The 16,510-nt window shown below is 42.0% G+C and overlaps 1 protein-coding gene across 1 annotated transcript in view; it reads left to right on the top strand.

Annotated features, from left to right (window-relative positions):
* Positions 1-16,510, top strand: part of LOC309716002 (uncharacterized protein) — a 79,784-nt gene that overhangs the window by 49,849 nt on the left and 13,425 nt on the right. The window contains exon 2 of the mRNA XM_082549548.1: positions 16,283-16,410. Coding sequence (XP_082405674.1) covers positions 16,369-16,410 — 42 coding nt within the window. The 5' untranslated portion in view covers positions 16,283-16,368. The remainder of the gene's footprint in view (positions 1-16,282; positions 16,411-16,510) is intronic.

The following is a 16,510-nucleotide window of genomic DNA, read 5'->3' as shown; positions in this document are numbered from 1 at the left end:
GCAGGTTTAAATCTCCATCAGCTCAGCTCACTTCTTTTTGTTTCTGAACAAACCTCATGATGTCTTTCTCACACAGAGCCAAGTCTCTTTCTTCTTCTGCTTCTTTTTTGTCTTAAAGGGCGGTAAATTCTTCTCCCCTCCTTCTTTCCACCTTCATTTTTAACCAAAGGTCTGTTTTTGATTGAAGCCTAAAGGTCAGCTTTGGAGTTTTACTTTTAAAGCATCTCTGACTCCAGCTTTGTGGCCAAAAGCTAACAATAAAGCCCTCAACTCCCCTTGAAATAACTGAGATTTTTTTTTTATCAAGCCTCTGGACACCCTTTTTCCTTCAGTGGGCTTAAGTGCTTTCATGTCTGTAATAACTTTGTATACAGTGTATGTATACACGCTAAGCTACAACAAGGTGATAATAAACCAGCTGCTAACTGCTCATGGTGTGGCTAAAGCCTTGCAGAATTATGACTGGTGTGCCAAAGATTTGGAGATTTCATAAAAAAAAATGAGTACATGTCAATAGGTTTTGATTTAATATCACTGTGGTCACTTTCGCCAACTAGTTACAAAACCAGACAATTTTAATCAAATTCCTCAACTGGTTGGAGTAAAGTTGTGCTGCAGCTTCACCATAATGGGGCTATGTGGGATTTCACTGTCATCAAGAGGTAAAAGGTTCTGATTGATGCAGAAAATGTTTTTTCTCTCAGTTTGCAGCAAGGTAACCTTAGCTCAGTTGCTTTTCACTTTATAATGTGTATTTTACTACTTTTTTTTTCTCCATCATTTGAATGTACTCCAAATACAATGCACTTACTGAAGTGTAAAGTACTGAAACTACATATATAAAATACATGCAGAGAATTTCTTGTATAATCTTTTTCCCCAAATTAATATGAATATTAAAACAGAACTGATTCTCCTAAAAACACAAACGTAACAAACCAATAAAGCTCATTTAGTGTTCTTCCATCGTGTATCCATCAGCAGCTCTGCAGCCCTTCCCTGAGCCCAGAGCCAGTGCTCGAGCCACCCTGACTGCTTGTATTTGATATGGTTGCTGGGAGTTCTCTCTCCACTCCTCAATGGCCTGTGCAAATGCTTTTCATCAGACCTGAAGTGATCTTCATACTGACAATTGCTGATAACATGAAGTTCACACACAAGGACACAACTGCGTGACCGCCATCTGCTTCCTTGTTACTAAGATTCAGCATTTTTCCATTTGATCAGTAAGGAAAAACCTGATTTTTATCATTCATGTTGTCCAAGGATTTTCCTGGAGTTAAAAGCAGGCCCTCACGCTTTTCCTCTAAATGTACACTCAAGTAGGAAGGCTTTCTGACAGTTTTTTATTTTAGAGTAGATAGACAGCTACCTTTAGGCACGTATGTTTATCAGACTTTTCATGATTATTTTATTTGAGGTCTGCATGTGAGCTTGAAGTTCCTATGCTGTATATGCGATGTGATAGGCCAAACATAAAAATGTGACATTTAGAGCTGTTGAGGATCTTCTTTTGAGGTTAAAGGTGCAGCCGTAGGCCTTTAGTGTTGACTCTATAAAATACACAAAGTAGAAGTAAAGATACTTGTAATTATATTACCCAAAATTACAGGTTGGATTTTTAACCTTGGTTTTAAAAAAAAGAAAGAAAAAAAGCCTTGGGTCAGTATGGACGTTTACTTTGTCTCTCCTCCTGCTGCCTGCTGTTAGTCATGCACAGGCCTCCCGTCCTGCCTCCAGCTCTGGTAGACACAGAGGCACTTTCTCAGGGCTGCAGCTCGGCTCTGCTGTTCCGTGATAATGATAAGGCCTTAAATCCCTCTGTAGATTTGACCTTTGTCCTCCTTCTCTATTTTTAAACTGTCTTGTGCATTTTGAGAGTTGTGATCTGGCCGGTGCTGGAAGGATTAGGTGTATGTTTGGGCAGAGGTGACTTTGAGAGCCCCCCTCTGTTTGGTTTGGCAACCCAGCAACCACCACACAGCTGCTGGCATAACCCTGCTTGATCTACCAGATACCCAAAATCATTATGTGGTGTTTGTTATGGAGGGAGAATAGTGAGGAGAAAAGAGGGGAGAAAAAAACAGAAAAGAAGATAGATTTAGTTTTGTTTGAGGAAGACTTTGAGAGTTCGGCCACTCAGACATGTTACAGACGTTCTTTCAAACTTGATTAAAATACTTATCATTCGACTTCCTCTTTTAAGACGTTACCAACGGGCTATTGACCGAGCACGTGCTACACTGGCTCGCGTGTTTAATCCATGCTACTTTTAATCAAAAATCATGCAAAATGATATGGTAATGTCCTCACCCCACCTTTTTCATAGAGTGTCTGGGATAACGGTCACGCCATACTAAAAATTCTTAGGCAAAACTTTACTGAATGTAATGATGCTCATGTGCTGTAAATCTAAACATATATCATATAGAACTCAAAATATATAAAACTCAAGGAAAAGGTTACAAAAATTCAGCACAGGTAGTTTTATTTTAGCAACTCTTAATAGACTTTAATAAATGAAACTCACATCAAAACTCATTCTACATGATTTACTCTAACTCTAGCCCTTTTGTTGTTTTTGTGTATTTAAATTGAGCTTATTGCCACAAATTAATATCCTGTTACATTAAGTGGCTACTTTGTTTCACATTTTATCCTGTTTTTTTTTTTTAAAAATAAACTCATAACTGAAATCTGGAAAAATGCTAAAAAAAAAATCTATATTTTCTTCTAAAATGCAGTGGAGCATTAGAGTAAAAAGGACCGGTACATGAAAAATGACTATATGTGTCTCAAAATATACTTTAAAAAGCTTTTTTGAGCTCTGAAATGAAGCAGGGGTAGTTTTCAGATTAATCAAATCACAAAGCAGGTTTTGTTCAGAATTTTTAAAAAATACACAACTTTAAAGGTTCTTTGAAGAAACTACAAAGAAGAGTGACTTTTTCCAAAAAACCCCATAAACAAACAGATCCCAGCTCTGTTTCAAACCCCCTTTTCCTCGACTGACTGGGGCCGTCTCAAGCATTTGAACAGTCAAGCAGTCTGTCATTCTTACAAAGACAAACTCGTCCTCCGGCTGACAGTTAATGGGTTTGGCCCACTGATTAATTGTGATAAATGGGAGCTCATTCATAACCCATTGTGCAGTTGGCCCCTGTGTGCTGTCAGTGGTCCTGGATACAAAGACAGCAGCAGAAAGTTGAGTCACTGTTTTTACAGTGGAAAGAGGCAAACTACTGCCCCCCATTGGCCTCAGGTGCTCACTGAGAACACTGCAAGGGCTTTGGCATGATAGATGAAGAGTTTTCTGACTGCAGTTTTCCAAAAAGTAAAATTTAGTACATGATTGTGAGACTTTCAAGACAGATAAACAGGAAGTCAGAGGCCTAAAATGCAAACACACACAGGCCCTGATTAAGAATAAGATATTTATCTTCTGTGTCAATTCTTGCGGTAATATGAAAAACACATGAAAAGTGTAGCTGCAAGCGGCGATCAGGGGGTTTAAGCCCATATGGGAATGTTAATAATTTAAGGCTGTCAGGGGTCAAGAGCTACATGGGAATGCTGGGAATGCTGAGAGCAGAGTTTCTGGCAATCGTAGACATAATGACATGGAAACTATCCACAAAAGAAAGGTTGCCGTTGTTATTATTATTATTGATATGTTTATCCTATTTCACATCATTGTTGTGATGGATCCGCTGCTACCTTCTTGTTTTTGGAGTAAATCCTGTATGTGATGTATTTCAGGGCTTTGCGTGCATGACATGTTTGTCCAGGAGTGTATAAATCTACTTTGAGTTATTTTAAGACACACCCAAACTCACAGGCCAGTAGTGCACCAAGACATTTGACTCCAGATTTAGACAGTGTGTTTTTATTGTATGTTAATGCCAAAGTACTAGTTTAAAAAAAAAAATACAAAGGCAGCAAGATAGAGTCATTGTTAAAGGGATCTCATTTCTTTCTTCTTCTTTTTTTTTTGAAACTTTTATACTCTTAGTACTTTTTCTTAAAAAATATTAATCTGAGGATAAAACCATCTGTGGTTTCATGGCTAAATGTCAGTTCTTTTTTGCTTGGACTAACGGTTAAAGTCCATTTTCTCCGAGCTGCAGACATTGATGTGGTTGCATGGTACATTTCTCGAAGTGTTTGGTGTTGATTGATTAAAAAGTGAAACCGTGTCACAGGAAATTTAATGTCTCGCCACATTAAAAGTCCATCACTGACAGAAGCTGATGTCAGCTTTGGACAGAAACTAGCCAAGTTTGACAGGAACTTGGCTAGTTTCTGTCACTGACCTGTGACTGTCTGCTATTTTGTTGGTAAAAACCATCCATTTTTGCTGACTTTTTTTTAACCCCTTTGCCTTCAGAAGTGCAGTAATTAATCACAGATAGCACAGATTCAACAAGGTGCTGGAAACATTCATCAGAGACTTTCATCCATATTGAGATGATGGCAACACACAGTTGCTGCAGGTGTTTTGGATGCACATTGATGATGTCAGTCTCCTGTTCAGCCACATTCCAAAGGTGCTGTATTGAACGAGATCTGGTGACTGCGGAGGCCATTTGAATACCGTGAACTCACTGTCGTGTTCAAGAAATCAGTTTGAGACTATCTGAGTTTTGTGGCATCCTGTGTTATCCTGCTGGAAGGAGCTAACAGAAGATGGAATAAAGGGATGGACATGGGCAGGAGCAACAGTCAGGTAGGCTTTGGAGTTTAAATGATGCTGAGTTAGTATTACCCAAATCATTACACCACTGCAGCAGCCTGAACTGTTGATACAAGGCTGGATGAATCCATGCTTTCATGTTGCTTATGCCAAATTATGACCTTGTCGTAGCAGAATGAAGAAAACAAGCAGATTCCAAACAGAATTGTCCCATCTGGCCAGTTGGATTTGAACCCAGGGCTTTTTTGCTGTGATGTGATTGTGCTAACCACCAGATGTATCCCTTTTAATATAAATAAAGAGTACACAATGCATTTTTATTTAATAAAATAGTGTCAGTGTATCTGAATATTCAGTGTGTATCTCATCTCCTACATTGACACATTGGCTAGTGATCAGAGTTTGGCTCTGATCACTAGCCATCTCTGGCCATCACAGGTCAGAGCTAAGTTTTATTTACTTCTGCCTGTGTAAATGAGCACAATAGAAACGCCCACTCCAGCATGCTTTATTTATCTTTAGAAGTTTTCCCAGTGAATAATTTGAAAAAACACATATGCAAGCTTTTCCTCACCGAACATGGAGACCTCCTATTAAAAAGACCTCACTGGTATGATGAACAATGGGTATCTTCTGTTGGTAAGCACCATTAAGTGGTTGCATGAGGCCAAATTAATCAACAATTTTCCAAAAGACAGCACTCTTAAAAGACTATATATAAATGATATGTGGAGCAAAGCAGGAAGTTTGGTGACATAGCTCCAGAGCCAAAAAGCCTGTGCAGGAATATGGAGGTCAGTGGAGTGGCCAACGCTATTTTGCACTTTAATGCAGCGGGCTGTTTTTTTGGTTTTTTTATATACCTATTTTAAACCGATTGTCAGCATTACTTCCTTTAGCACAGATCATTGCATTAATCTTGCTAACTCTTGCTAAGTGCTTATTTTAATCCAAACCATTACTATCACCCAAACCGCACCGAGTTCTTTCCATTTCAGACCTCATCATAGGATTTTCATCTTATCAAAGGCTTATCTTTTTATTTTTAACATGGGAAATATATGTGACCGAATGCGTGTTTACCTCTGGCATAGCTCCTGCTGCTGGTATCTGCTATTTTTAGATTGGTTAGCTCATTCGAGAGCAGCAGTAACAAAACTGTATTCTCCTTTCCTTCTTTTCTTAAATCTCTTTCAGTCACTCAGGCCCACATAACTTCCCTTATACACACACCCCTGCGCGCACACACACACACATATACAGCACCATGCAGCTCGACAAGATCTGAGGCCAGATATTTGATTTACACCAGCAAGGTCAAAGAGAATGCATTAGGACCTTTTGCCGGAGAGGCGCAGGGAACAGGCAAGAGTTATAAAGTGGTCAGATGGATGCTGACACATGGCCCTTCATAACAATCAGTAGAAGAGTTAGTTGCACTGGCCCTGACCTCCTCCTCACTAGCACTGTGATCTATACTCTCCAGCCCCCAGCTCCTATACACCACACCCTGCCAAACATACCAACTCCCAGGTCCTGCCTGCAAGAATCTGACTAAAAGTTAATGTTAATGTTCTTAGTCTTCACATTTTCTTTTCATAGTGAATTTTTAGCACTTTTTGCAAACTAAAGGTGTTTTCTCTACTTCTAATAATTGCTGTCAACTAACACTGGTCGATATACCGGACACATTCAAAGTCACAGCTCTTTTAATGAATGAATGAATGAATGAATGCTTTATTGGCCATATGCAGGTTGCCCCACAGAGGAATAGGACCCCCCCCGACTTACACACACAACAACAAGACATCACATGGGAATACAGTCGGAGACCGGCAGCGTTGAGAGAATAACACTGAAAAAATTACACAACATTGGGAAAAGTACAAGAGGAAAAAAAGAGACCTCTTCACACGCTGGGCAACCTATGGGAGGACAGCATGAGAACAGGAGACAAAAAAACTCCTCTGCACAGAGAGCACATTAATGTCCACATCACAACATCAGAGCACATGACAAGCCACAGGGGATGGATAGGGGGGTGGGGGGTGATTCGAAGGAACACAGCAGTCGTCCTGCACCATGCTATCATTTCAGCGCGGCACGCAGACCCGCTGCCTTCCCCCGCAGGAACAAGCATCGAAGGCGTTTGGAAGGGAGGGGGATGAGTGCGTGCTTATCAGTGTAAGTGTATGTGTGTGCGTGTCCATAGTTCAGCTGAGACAGTGTCCTTCGCCGTATCAGGCTAAGTAAACAGTCCTCCAGCCGATCCAGGTGTCCTTCATGGGATGGGAAGAATAGTCATCACACAGTCGTTATCAGGGAGTTGTTTTGGTGGGCTCCAGCCTTGGGCCTAGCAGCTGGCGCCGTGGTGTCCAAATGTAGAATATTGTTGATTTCTCCTTTATGCGAGCAGCGAATTTAGCACTCTGACACTGGGGCCTCTATTTCCCGTTGGAGCGCTGCGAGCCTCCCCATGATGGTATCAAGCTTCTGTTCCGTGGTGTTGTCATTCTTTTGGTTCTGAGACCCCACAGCTGCAGTGAGCCGTTCTGCGATGGTATCCAACTTTCGCTCAAGGGTGTTATTGTGAGCAGGCCCCTCTCTGATGTATCCCATCATACGCTCAATGGTGTTAGTTTGAGTCTTCACGGCAGCTGTAAGCGTCTCCAAGGTGTTAACCATGCTGCGTTCGGTGTGGGAGGCCGCGCCTCGCCCCATCGCTTCAATTCCAGCGGTCAGCTTAGGGGGAGTTTGAACAGCCGGTTCCGCTCTCTTATTTCTCCGATAAGTCAGGGCCAAGCCAGCTCCTATCAGCAAGAACCCTGTTATCATGGTTCCGAATAGGTAAAATGTGCTATAACTTGGCTGTGAAGAGCCAAGGCTGAGTAACTCCCTTTTTAATGTGTTATCTGAAGGTCTTTGGGGTTTTTATGTCTGTCGTTACAGCTCTTTATCTTTGTTTGAGCTTATTACATAGTGAAAGGATCCTTTCGGTCCATAAAATAGTAAAAGAAAATACCTTTGTTTGGTCAGATAAAGTCTTTGCAAACCATCATATATTAAGACAGTCACACATTTTTTTTTTTTTTTTTTTTTTTACAACTTTATTTATAGTTTTCCAACAAAACAGTCCAGAATTTCTTACAAAAGTTGCGAACCCTACCCCCCACCCCCATCCAGGTGGCATCCCCACAACCAGGAAGCACAATACACACAACACAAAAAAAAAAAAAAAAAAAAAAAAAAAAAGGGGAGAAACACTCAAACCAATCTGTGACAGTCATTATAGCACCAACAGCCGGACCCCGGCACATGAGAGAAGAAACAAAGAAGAAAAAGGGAATAAAGAAATCCCAACAGTCAAAGTACGGGCATTGAGGAGACTATGGACAGCAGTCCGAGAAGAGAGCAAGAGCATAAATTACCAACAAGTAAAGAACAATAAATCAGGCAAAAGACAGACTCTTGACATGAGTTATGAACCGTGACCAGGTTTTGTCATATTTACTCTCCAAGCCGCGCACGGTATACCTAATTTTTTCCAGAGCTAATCCCAACATCACCTCTCTAATCCAATGGACGTAGGAAGGAGGGTTCGACGCCTTCCAGCTCAGCAGTATCAGACGGCGGGCATGCAACGAGGCAAAGGCTATTGCGTTTTTGTGGAGGGGAGAGAGTCTCAGCTCTTCCCGAGGTACACCGAAGATAGCTATCAAAGAGTCAGGCCGCAGTGTTTCACCCGATATAGCTGACAGTGATTGAAAAATTGATGTCCAGAAACCATACAGGGAGGGACATGACCAAAACATGTGCCCCAAAGAAACAGGAGAGTAATCACATCTAGGACAATTCGGTGCAACATCAGGGTACAGTTTAGACAGTCTGTCATTAGAATAGTGGAGCCTGTGGACGACCTTAAATTGAATCAGGCCATGTCTAATACAGAGAGAAGACGTATGTATACGCTGTATGGCTTTCTTCCAGATGTCTTCTGACATGAGTTCTCCAACCTCCCCTTCCCACGCCGCCTTAGGTTTGTCCCATGTATGAGGGCAGCTGTCAAGAATCAATGCATAAATCTTCGATATTGCTCTTTTAGTGGGCTGACTCACATTAAGAACTAGATACAGCAGGTCCTTAGAGGGCAGAGACGGGTACCCTGGGAGAAATTTAGAGGCAAAACTCCGAGCCTGAAGGTATCTGAAGTAGTGAGACTTTGGTAAGTTATGGTCTTCACACAAATATTTAAATGAGACAAAGCCATCCTCAGTGAAGAGATCTTGAAAGAAAACCAGACCGTTTCTGTGCCAGACTGCAAATGAATGATCTATTTGAGATGGTGTAAAAAGATGGTTGAACATTATCGGAGAAAAGCTACAAGTATTTGTCAAGTTAAAATGTTTCCTGAATTGACCCCAGATCTTAATTGAATTTTGAACCACCAAATTGGAGTTCAGCCCAGATGCTTTGACATTCAGTGGGAGAGGGGCAGTTAAGATCGAAATCGGAGAGATTGGGAGTGTAGCTCTCAGTTCCATATCTGCCCAGACTGGACCCTCCCCATCCGCAAACATGGTTATCCAATATGTCAGCTTGACAATGTTAGCAGCCCAATAATAGAATAAGAAATTAGGTAAGCCCAAACCACCATCAGCTTTAGCTCTCTCCAGGCTTGCTCTCCTTATGCGTGCAGGTTTTTTGTTCCATATGAACAAAGAGACAAAGCGATCCAGCTGGGCAAAATAGGATTTGGGGAGAAAGATGGGGATCATTTGGAATAGATAAAGAAACCTGGGCATTACAGCCATCTTCACCACATTTATCCGTCCTGCCAGCGAAAGTGGAAGTTTTGACCACCTACCCAGATCAGATTTAGTACTGTCCAGAATAGACCTGTAGTTATACTGGAAAATAGTCTTAATCGAGCCAGCTATTTCCAGTCCCAAATATGTGAATTTGTCATTTTCAATTTTAAAAGGCAAATCGTCATAAGTGGTCTGTTTTGCCAGATTGTTCAATGGAAACAGTAAAGATTTTGATAAATTAACCTTATACCCCGATATGTTGCTGAACTCCCGCAGCCAGCGGAAAAGGTGGGGCATACTCCCAATTGGGTCTGATATCTGCAAAAGGAGATCATCAGCATAAAGCAGAGTTTTATGAGTTACCTCACCCCTGGATATACCTTTAATCCTCTCATCAGATCTGATAGCAATTGCCAGCGGTTCGATCGCAATGTCAAACAGGAAGGGTGACAGGCAACAGCCCTGCCTCGTCCCCCTGTAGAGCGAAAAATATTCCGAAATCAGACCATTTGTCCTGACTGCAGCCATAGGCGTTGAATATAGGACTTTAATCCATCTACAAAAAGTAGGTCCCATGCCGAATTTCTCCAGAACTGTGAAAAGGTAGGACCATTCGATTCTATCAAACGCCTTTTCAGCGTCAAGGCTCAGAATAACTTCCGGTTGTATTGTCGAATGGGGGGAGAATACCACATTAAACAGTCGTCTCACATTAAAAAATGACTGCCGTCCGGGAATGAAGCCCGTTTGGTCCTCATTAATAATGGTGGAAATAATAGGGTCCAACCGTAGTGCAAGAGTTTTGGTTAAAATCTTATAGTCACAGCACAAAAGACTTATTGGCCTGTATGAGCTACACTGTACAGGATCTTTATCTTTCTTTAGTAAGACTGAGATCGTGGCCTGGGTAAGCGTCTGCGGCAGATTGCCAGTAGCAAAAGATTCAGCATAAACTGATTCTAAAATAGGTGTGAGCTTCGAAGAGAATTCCTTGTAAAACTCCATGGGGAAACCGTCCGGACCTGGCGACCTTCCAGTCTGAGATAATTTAATAGCGTTCGTTATCTCTTCAATCGACAACGGCTGCTCCAAAGGCGACTGAGCGTCCGGAGAGAGCTTGGGAAGATCCAGCGAGTCAAGAAACGAGTAGATCTCGGATGAATTACTGCCCACCTCTGATTGATATAGGGTAGAGTAAAAATATTTGAACTGGTCATTAATGACTCGGGGGTCGTGAGATATCGAATCAGCACCTATTTCAATTCCCGAAATCACGCGCTCAGCTGACCGCTGCTTGAGCTGAAGTGCAAGGAGCCTCCCCGCTTTATCTCCATGCTCATAATATACCTGCCTGGATTTAAAAATATTTCTTTCGGCTCTCCATGTCATAAGCGTGTCAAATTCAGTTTGCAACAGTAATTTCTCCTTAAAAAGATCTGGCGTAGGTGAAAGAGCGTAACGCCTATCCATATCCGCAATCTTGTCAGCCAGTTCTTTAAGTTGTTTAGAGCGCTCCTTGTCTCTGTGTGCCACATAAGAAATAACTTGGCCCCTAATATAGGCTTTCATAGACTCCCACAAGACTCCCCTCGACACATCCTGGGTGTCATTAATTTCTAGAAAGAAGTCAATCTGATTGCTGAGAAACGTTTTAAAGCGTTCACATAAAAGTAATAGGGGGTCTAGCCGCCACGTTCGTTGGGGCGCTACATTACCTGGAAAAACCAGACCCATCTGCACAGGGCTATGATCTGACAACACTATACTGTGGTATTTGGTGCTGGAAATTAAGGGAAGTAGCTGGTTATCGACAATGAAGTAATCAATCCTGGAGTAACTATGATGTACAGGGGAAAAAAAGGAAAATTGCTTCGTAGATGGGTTTGTTGCACGCCAAGGGTCTGATAAGCCGTAAGAATGAAGTAGGGAATTAATAGCCACTGCTGCTGACGAGAGGGTGTTGCTCGACCTTACGCTTGATCGGTCCAGCTGGGGAGAAAGGACACAATTAAAGTCTCCACCTAGAATTAGTTTATAGGAGACAAGGTCTGGGAGAGTCGAAAAAAAATTAAGAAAGAACTGTGCGTTGTCCCAGTTAGGTCCATAAATATTAGCCAGTATTAGTGGTGTGTTAAACAGCTTGCCCACTACAACAACATATCTGCCATTAGGATCTGATATCACTTCAGAGTGTTCAAATGGAACCCCCTTCCTAATTAAGATTGCTGTTCCCCTGGCTTTGTAGTTAAAACGTGAATGATATATTTGTCCAATCCACTTACAACCTAATCTTTTTTGGGAGTTAGTATTTAAGTGTGTCTCCTGTAGAAACATCACGTCAGGTTTGAGCGATTTCAAATGACTAAATACCTTGCTTCTTTTAACCAAATTATTCAGCCCTTTGACGTTCCAGCTAATGAATGAGACCGATTTCTGTTGATTATTCACATTATCCAGAGTCATAGTGCCACAATCGATAATAGACTGATCCTGCACGTTGGTTATATCTCAGTGTTTCAGTGCCTGTTTGAGCCACAACATAAACCACAGATAAACCCAAAGCAAAACTAACAAAAACAAACAGATAAACATAGATAAACCTCTCACCATCCTGGACCCCTGGGCTGGTCTTCCACAAACCTGAGACTGCCCTGAAAACACTCCTCTCTCTCCTAGGCATATAACACGTTTACACTAGCTTAAACTCTTACATGAACTCAGCAAAGACAGAACAAAGTATAATAGGACCCTTGACTCAGCATCATTATTGCCGCATGCATGTCGGCACCCATCCACTTACAGGCCGGTACGGCTCTGAACACTCACGGTTGGAAAATAATCCCACAAGAAAGGGGTAAAACCCAATAAAAATAATGACACTGATGATAAGAAAAAGGGGATTAATTAATCAGAATACATCAAAAAGCAAAATAAAAGCACTGTTGGGGTTATGGTGTCGGGCTGGAACTAAGACCAATGAGGATACCGAAGATATTCTGAAATAAAATATTCCCCAGGCCACATGACATCCACAGAAATCCCCAACATCTTATAGCTATACCTTGTCCAATCATAAAGGGCATCCAACCGTAGCGTGGCGACGTTCACCAGTCAATGCACAGCCTGTGCAGACTACCTCAATGGTAGCACGCAGCGTGTGATACTTGTTGTGGTCCGTGAATTAACTGTCACTCTCCCTCCGTCTCCCGTGGGCGCAGATTGGTCTCGACGTAGTGCCTTGCCTTGATCGGGTCTTCGAAAGACATCTGTTCGCCAGCCGGGGTCGTGATTTTCAATGTAGCTGGATACAGGAGACCATATTTCACTCCCGTACACCGGCGAAGCAATCTTCTCACCTCGGTAAAGGCCGATCTCTTCTTTCTAACGGTGGCCGAGTAATCTGGGTAGATGTAGAAACGCTTCCCATTACGGGTAATGGGACCTGCCCCCATGGCCTTTCGAAGAACATCCACTTTCTCCTGAAAATAGTGGAACTTGACGATTATCGGTCTCGGGGCATCTCCATCCTTTGGCCTCGGCTGCAGGCTCCTATGCGCCCGATCGAGCGTCGGCGTATAGTCGAGGGCGAGCGCTTCCTTCAACAATTCAGCCACGGCTTTCTCCGGTCGAATATTTCCGAATCCCTCTTCCACTCCAATTAGTCTGCAGTTATCACGACGTTGCCGGGACTCCAAATCATCGGCCTTGTCTGCCAACCGGACGACTTGGGCAGATAGCGCATCAACTTTAGCTTCCAGTGCTACAACACGGTTAGCCTGGCCATTAGCTTCCTCCTCAAGATCATCAGTGCGGGTCGAGAGCGTGGCGTTTTCTTTCTGCATGTCTGCGATAGCCTTCGCAAACTCTGCGCGCACACTCAGGACCTCTGACCTTAAATCACCCGCCAAGTCGTCTATTTTCTTGTGTAGTTCACCTGCAGCTGCCATCACAGACGAGTCGATCTTGGCTAGCACATTCTGCTCCGTTTGCTTTATGGCAGCCATGATTGTGTCGAGATCCGGCCCGGCCCCCACCCCCGCGGCCGGATCCGCACCAGGCAAGTCCGAGGCATCAGGCCCCGGCTTCTGCTTGAGCGATTTAGGCATGTTGAACAGCTTTAGACTACAAAATACAACTGATTCGAAAGATTAGGCACTTGTGAGACGGGTTCGCGCCGGGATGTACTAGAAGGGGAGCGGGAAAATTACGCAAATGGTCAATCTAAGCAGAGCTCGCAAAAACACGTCTTCACATGTCGCTGCTCTCTCCCCTCCCTCTTGTCCAGTCACACATTTTTTAAGTTTAATGTTTACACGTGTACAAAATATTACATAGATTTCTGTTTTTGTGATATGAAGCCTGTTTGCTTTTTGGAAAGATACATAAATGCAACATAGCATTTGGATTATGTGCGATAAAAAAAATCAAATTGTGATTTTAGGAATGTGCAAATTAAAAGACAAACTCTTTGTTTATTGTGTTTTTGTTTCTCCATCTTTTCTCCCACTTCCCTCAATAGCCCCCATACCCAATCAGAGTGATTGAGTGTTATTGGTATTTTGATTGATGCTTTAAAAATCACTTTGCCAACAAGATGGCACATATATTATAATATGATCTATTTATCACAACTTATCACAACTATCTTAGCTTTAGGGTTGTGGCGATAATTTCTCAATCACCCAGTTAACTCTAATGCAATCTGGAAATACTGAGTGATGTCCAGAGGGAGAAAACTTAAACCAAACAATTTGAAAATAGAAAATTAATCTCTACATGGGCGAAAACGCTAAGTTTAAAGCATAAAATGATGAACAAAACAAGAATAATAGTTAATAGTGCTCGTAGAAACCAGTGCAAAGTCGAAATGTATATTTCATCCAGCTGCTGCATTCTCCATTTTCATCTTGTTCTTTCTCAATATTTGGACTAAAATATATGAAAATTGTGATGCTGCAATAAGTGCTACAAAAACAAACTTGCACTAAATAAAGCATCAATTATGTACTCCTCAGGTATGTTAAGAAGTGGCTGATGTTTAATGTTTTACTGCTGTTTAATTGTGTCATTATATTGCAGCCTTCTTGATTTCTTCCTCTTCTTCTTGCAGTGATTTATGGTAGCTGATTTGAGAGTTGCCTCCAGCAGCTCTCCAACTTGCTGAAGCAACTTCTAAAATTTGCGCAAAGCAATTAAGTACATAATCTGCTTTTCATTTGCAGTTTTTTTCTTTAAATCTGTCCTAAATTGTGGTGGAAAAAAACAGCTCGTAATTCACTAACGGTTCAATTATATACAAAAAATTAAATAAAAGAATTAGTGGATGCTCTGCAGAACGTAATAACCTGGTCTATGACAGCAGTCTCCTTCATGACCTCTCTCCTATCTAGGCCTCTCTCCCAATGTTTACATCACTTTTTTATAAGTCTGGGATGACATTCACAGACCTACTACAGCCCAAGTTCTGCACATACATACACACATACACTTAGGCAGTTGTGTCTGGACAGCGTCAGGCAACACTTCAAAGTGCAGGATCCCCCTTTTTACAAGCCATATTAGGCTCACATCAAAGCGTGCTCCGCACTTCAGACCAGAGTTTTCTGGTCAGACGAACATCTCTGCTGCACAGTGCAGTGATGAAGCACTGCAGCGCAGCGCGTCACATCTGACCCGAAATCAGACGTGCACGCAGATAATACGGCACGGACTCAAACCAACGTACACATACATATACTTTGGCATTTGAGCTATTGCTATTGCTTTATGAGCCTTAGCTGTGTAAAACATTAACAACTGAAGGAATCTAAGTTTTAATGTCGTGCTTGTTGGGAGTGTGTTTGCTCACGGCATCAGTTACCATGACAAGACTAGTGACAGGGCGAAACCGTCTGAAATGGCAAATTCCTTTCATTAATTTAGATTTCAGTGCTTTTTTCCATGTGTACAGTGTGCCAGAAAACCATGAAGTAAATTCAGAGCAATCTTCTTTTCCCTCCTCCTCCTCCTGTCGGTAATCTCCTGATGAAATGCACTTCAAAGTGTCACGTAAAGCTTTTGCTTAGCCGTTGTTGCTTTAGTGTGTTTCACGCTTGGATTCTCATGCAGTGCATGGTCCTGGTGAAACGCTGGATGCGTCATTAGAGAGAATGCCGTTGTCAGAGCTTTGAGAAACGTGCTTGCAGCCTACATTAGGTCAGTCCAACTGTAGTCACCAAATAAATAATGAGGGTCATTACGTAAAATAATGTTGACAAAGGGTGACTATCTGTCTTTTTGACAACAGCCGAGTCCTTTGATAAACATTGCAGCACCCATGACTTCTTACAGATACTGTAGGCTTTGTTCAAAAAAGATTTTTCCCCACTTGAGCATCGGTCTCATTTCAGGTAAAAGCTGATCATGACTTTAAGTGTTGTAAATGGTTGAATATCAAGGCCACTGTGCAAGAGTTTATTCAGTTGTTTTTGCCTTTACTGTACAGGCATTCGTGTCATTTGCCCAGTTTTAACTTCTCTTCCCTGAATTTTCATATTTGTCACTAAATCTTCTTGTAGACGTCTCCTTTCAACTGCTATATGCTTTGTTTTGGACTAAGGCATATTATAAAGAGTGCATCAGTAGATATTTTCACTTGGCACGAAATGACAGTGAACTTTCTCTAAATTAAAAGATGTCAAACAGCATTTTTCTTTTTTGCTTTTCACTCACCACTCCTCACCCCACCAAACAGAACATGTCGTCCACCTATTCATCTACATTTGTTTACTCTTTGTTTCAGACCCAGCTTGTTTTTCCAATGAACGCATTTTAAAGGGAAACTCCCTTCCAAGAAGTTTACTTTGTGCAACCGTACCACCAGGCTTGATGCAAAAGTCCCATAATTCATCCGTTCCTCTCCGTCACAAGGTAGCTTACCCACTCACCCCACCCCTCCTCTACCTCTGCACTTGTCTCTGCACAGGTCACCATCCACAGACAAGACACTTTCGTACTGTTGTGTACTCCT

The sequence above is a fragment of the Aulonocara stuartgranti genome, assembly GCF_965226115.1.
Source record: "Aulonocara stuartgranti genome assembly, chromosome: 10".
Taxonomy (NCBI): Eukaryota; Metazoa; Chordata; class Actinopteri; order Cichliformes; family Cichlidae; genus Aulonocara; species Aulonocara stuartgranti.
Note: the sequence above shows the minus strand (reverse complement) of the source record. Positions and strands in the feature narration are given on the sequence as shown.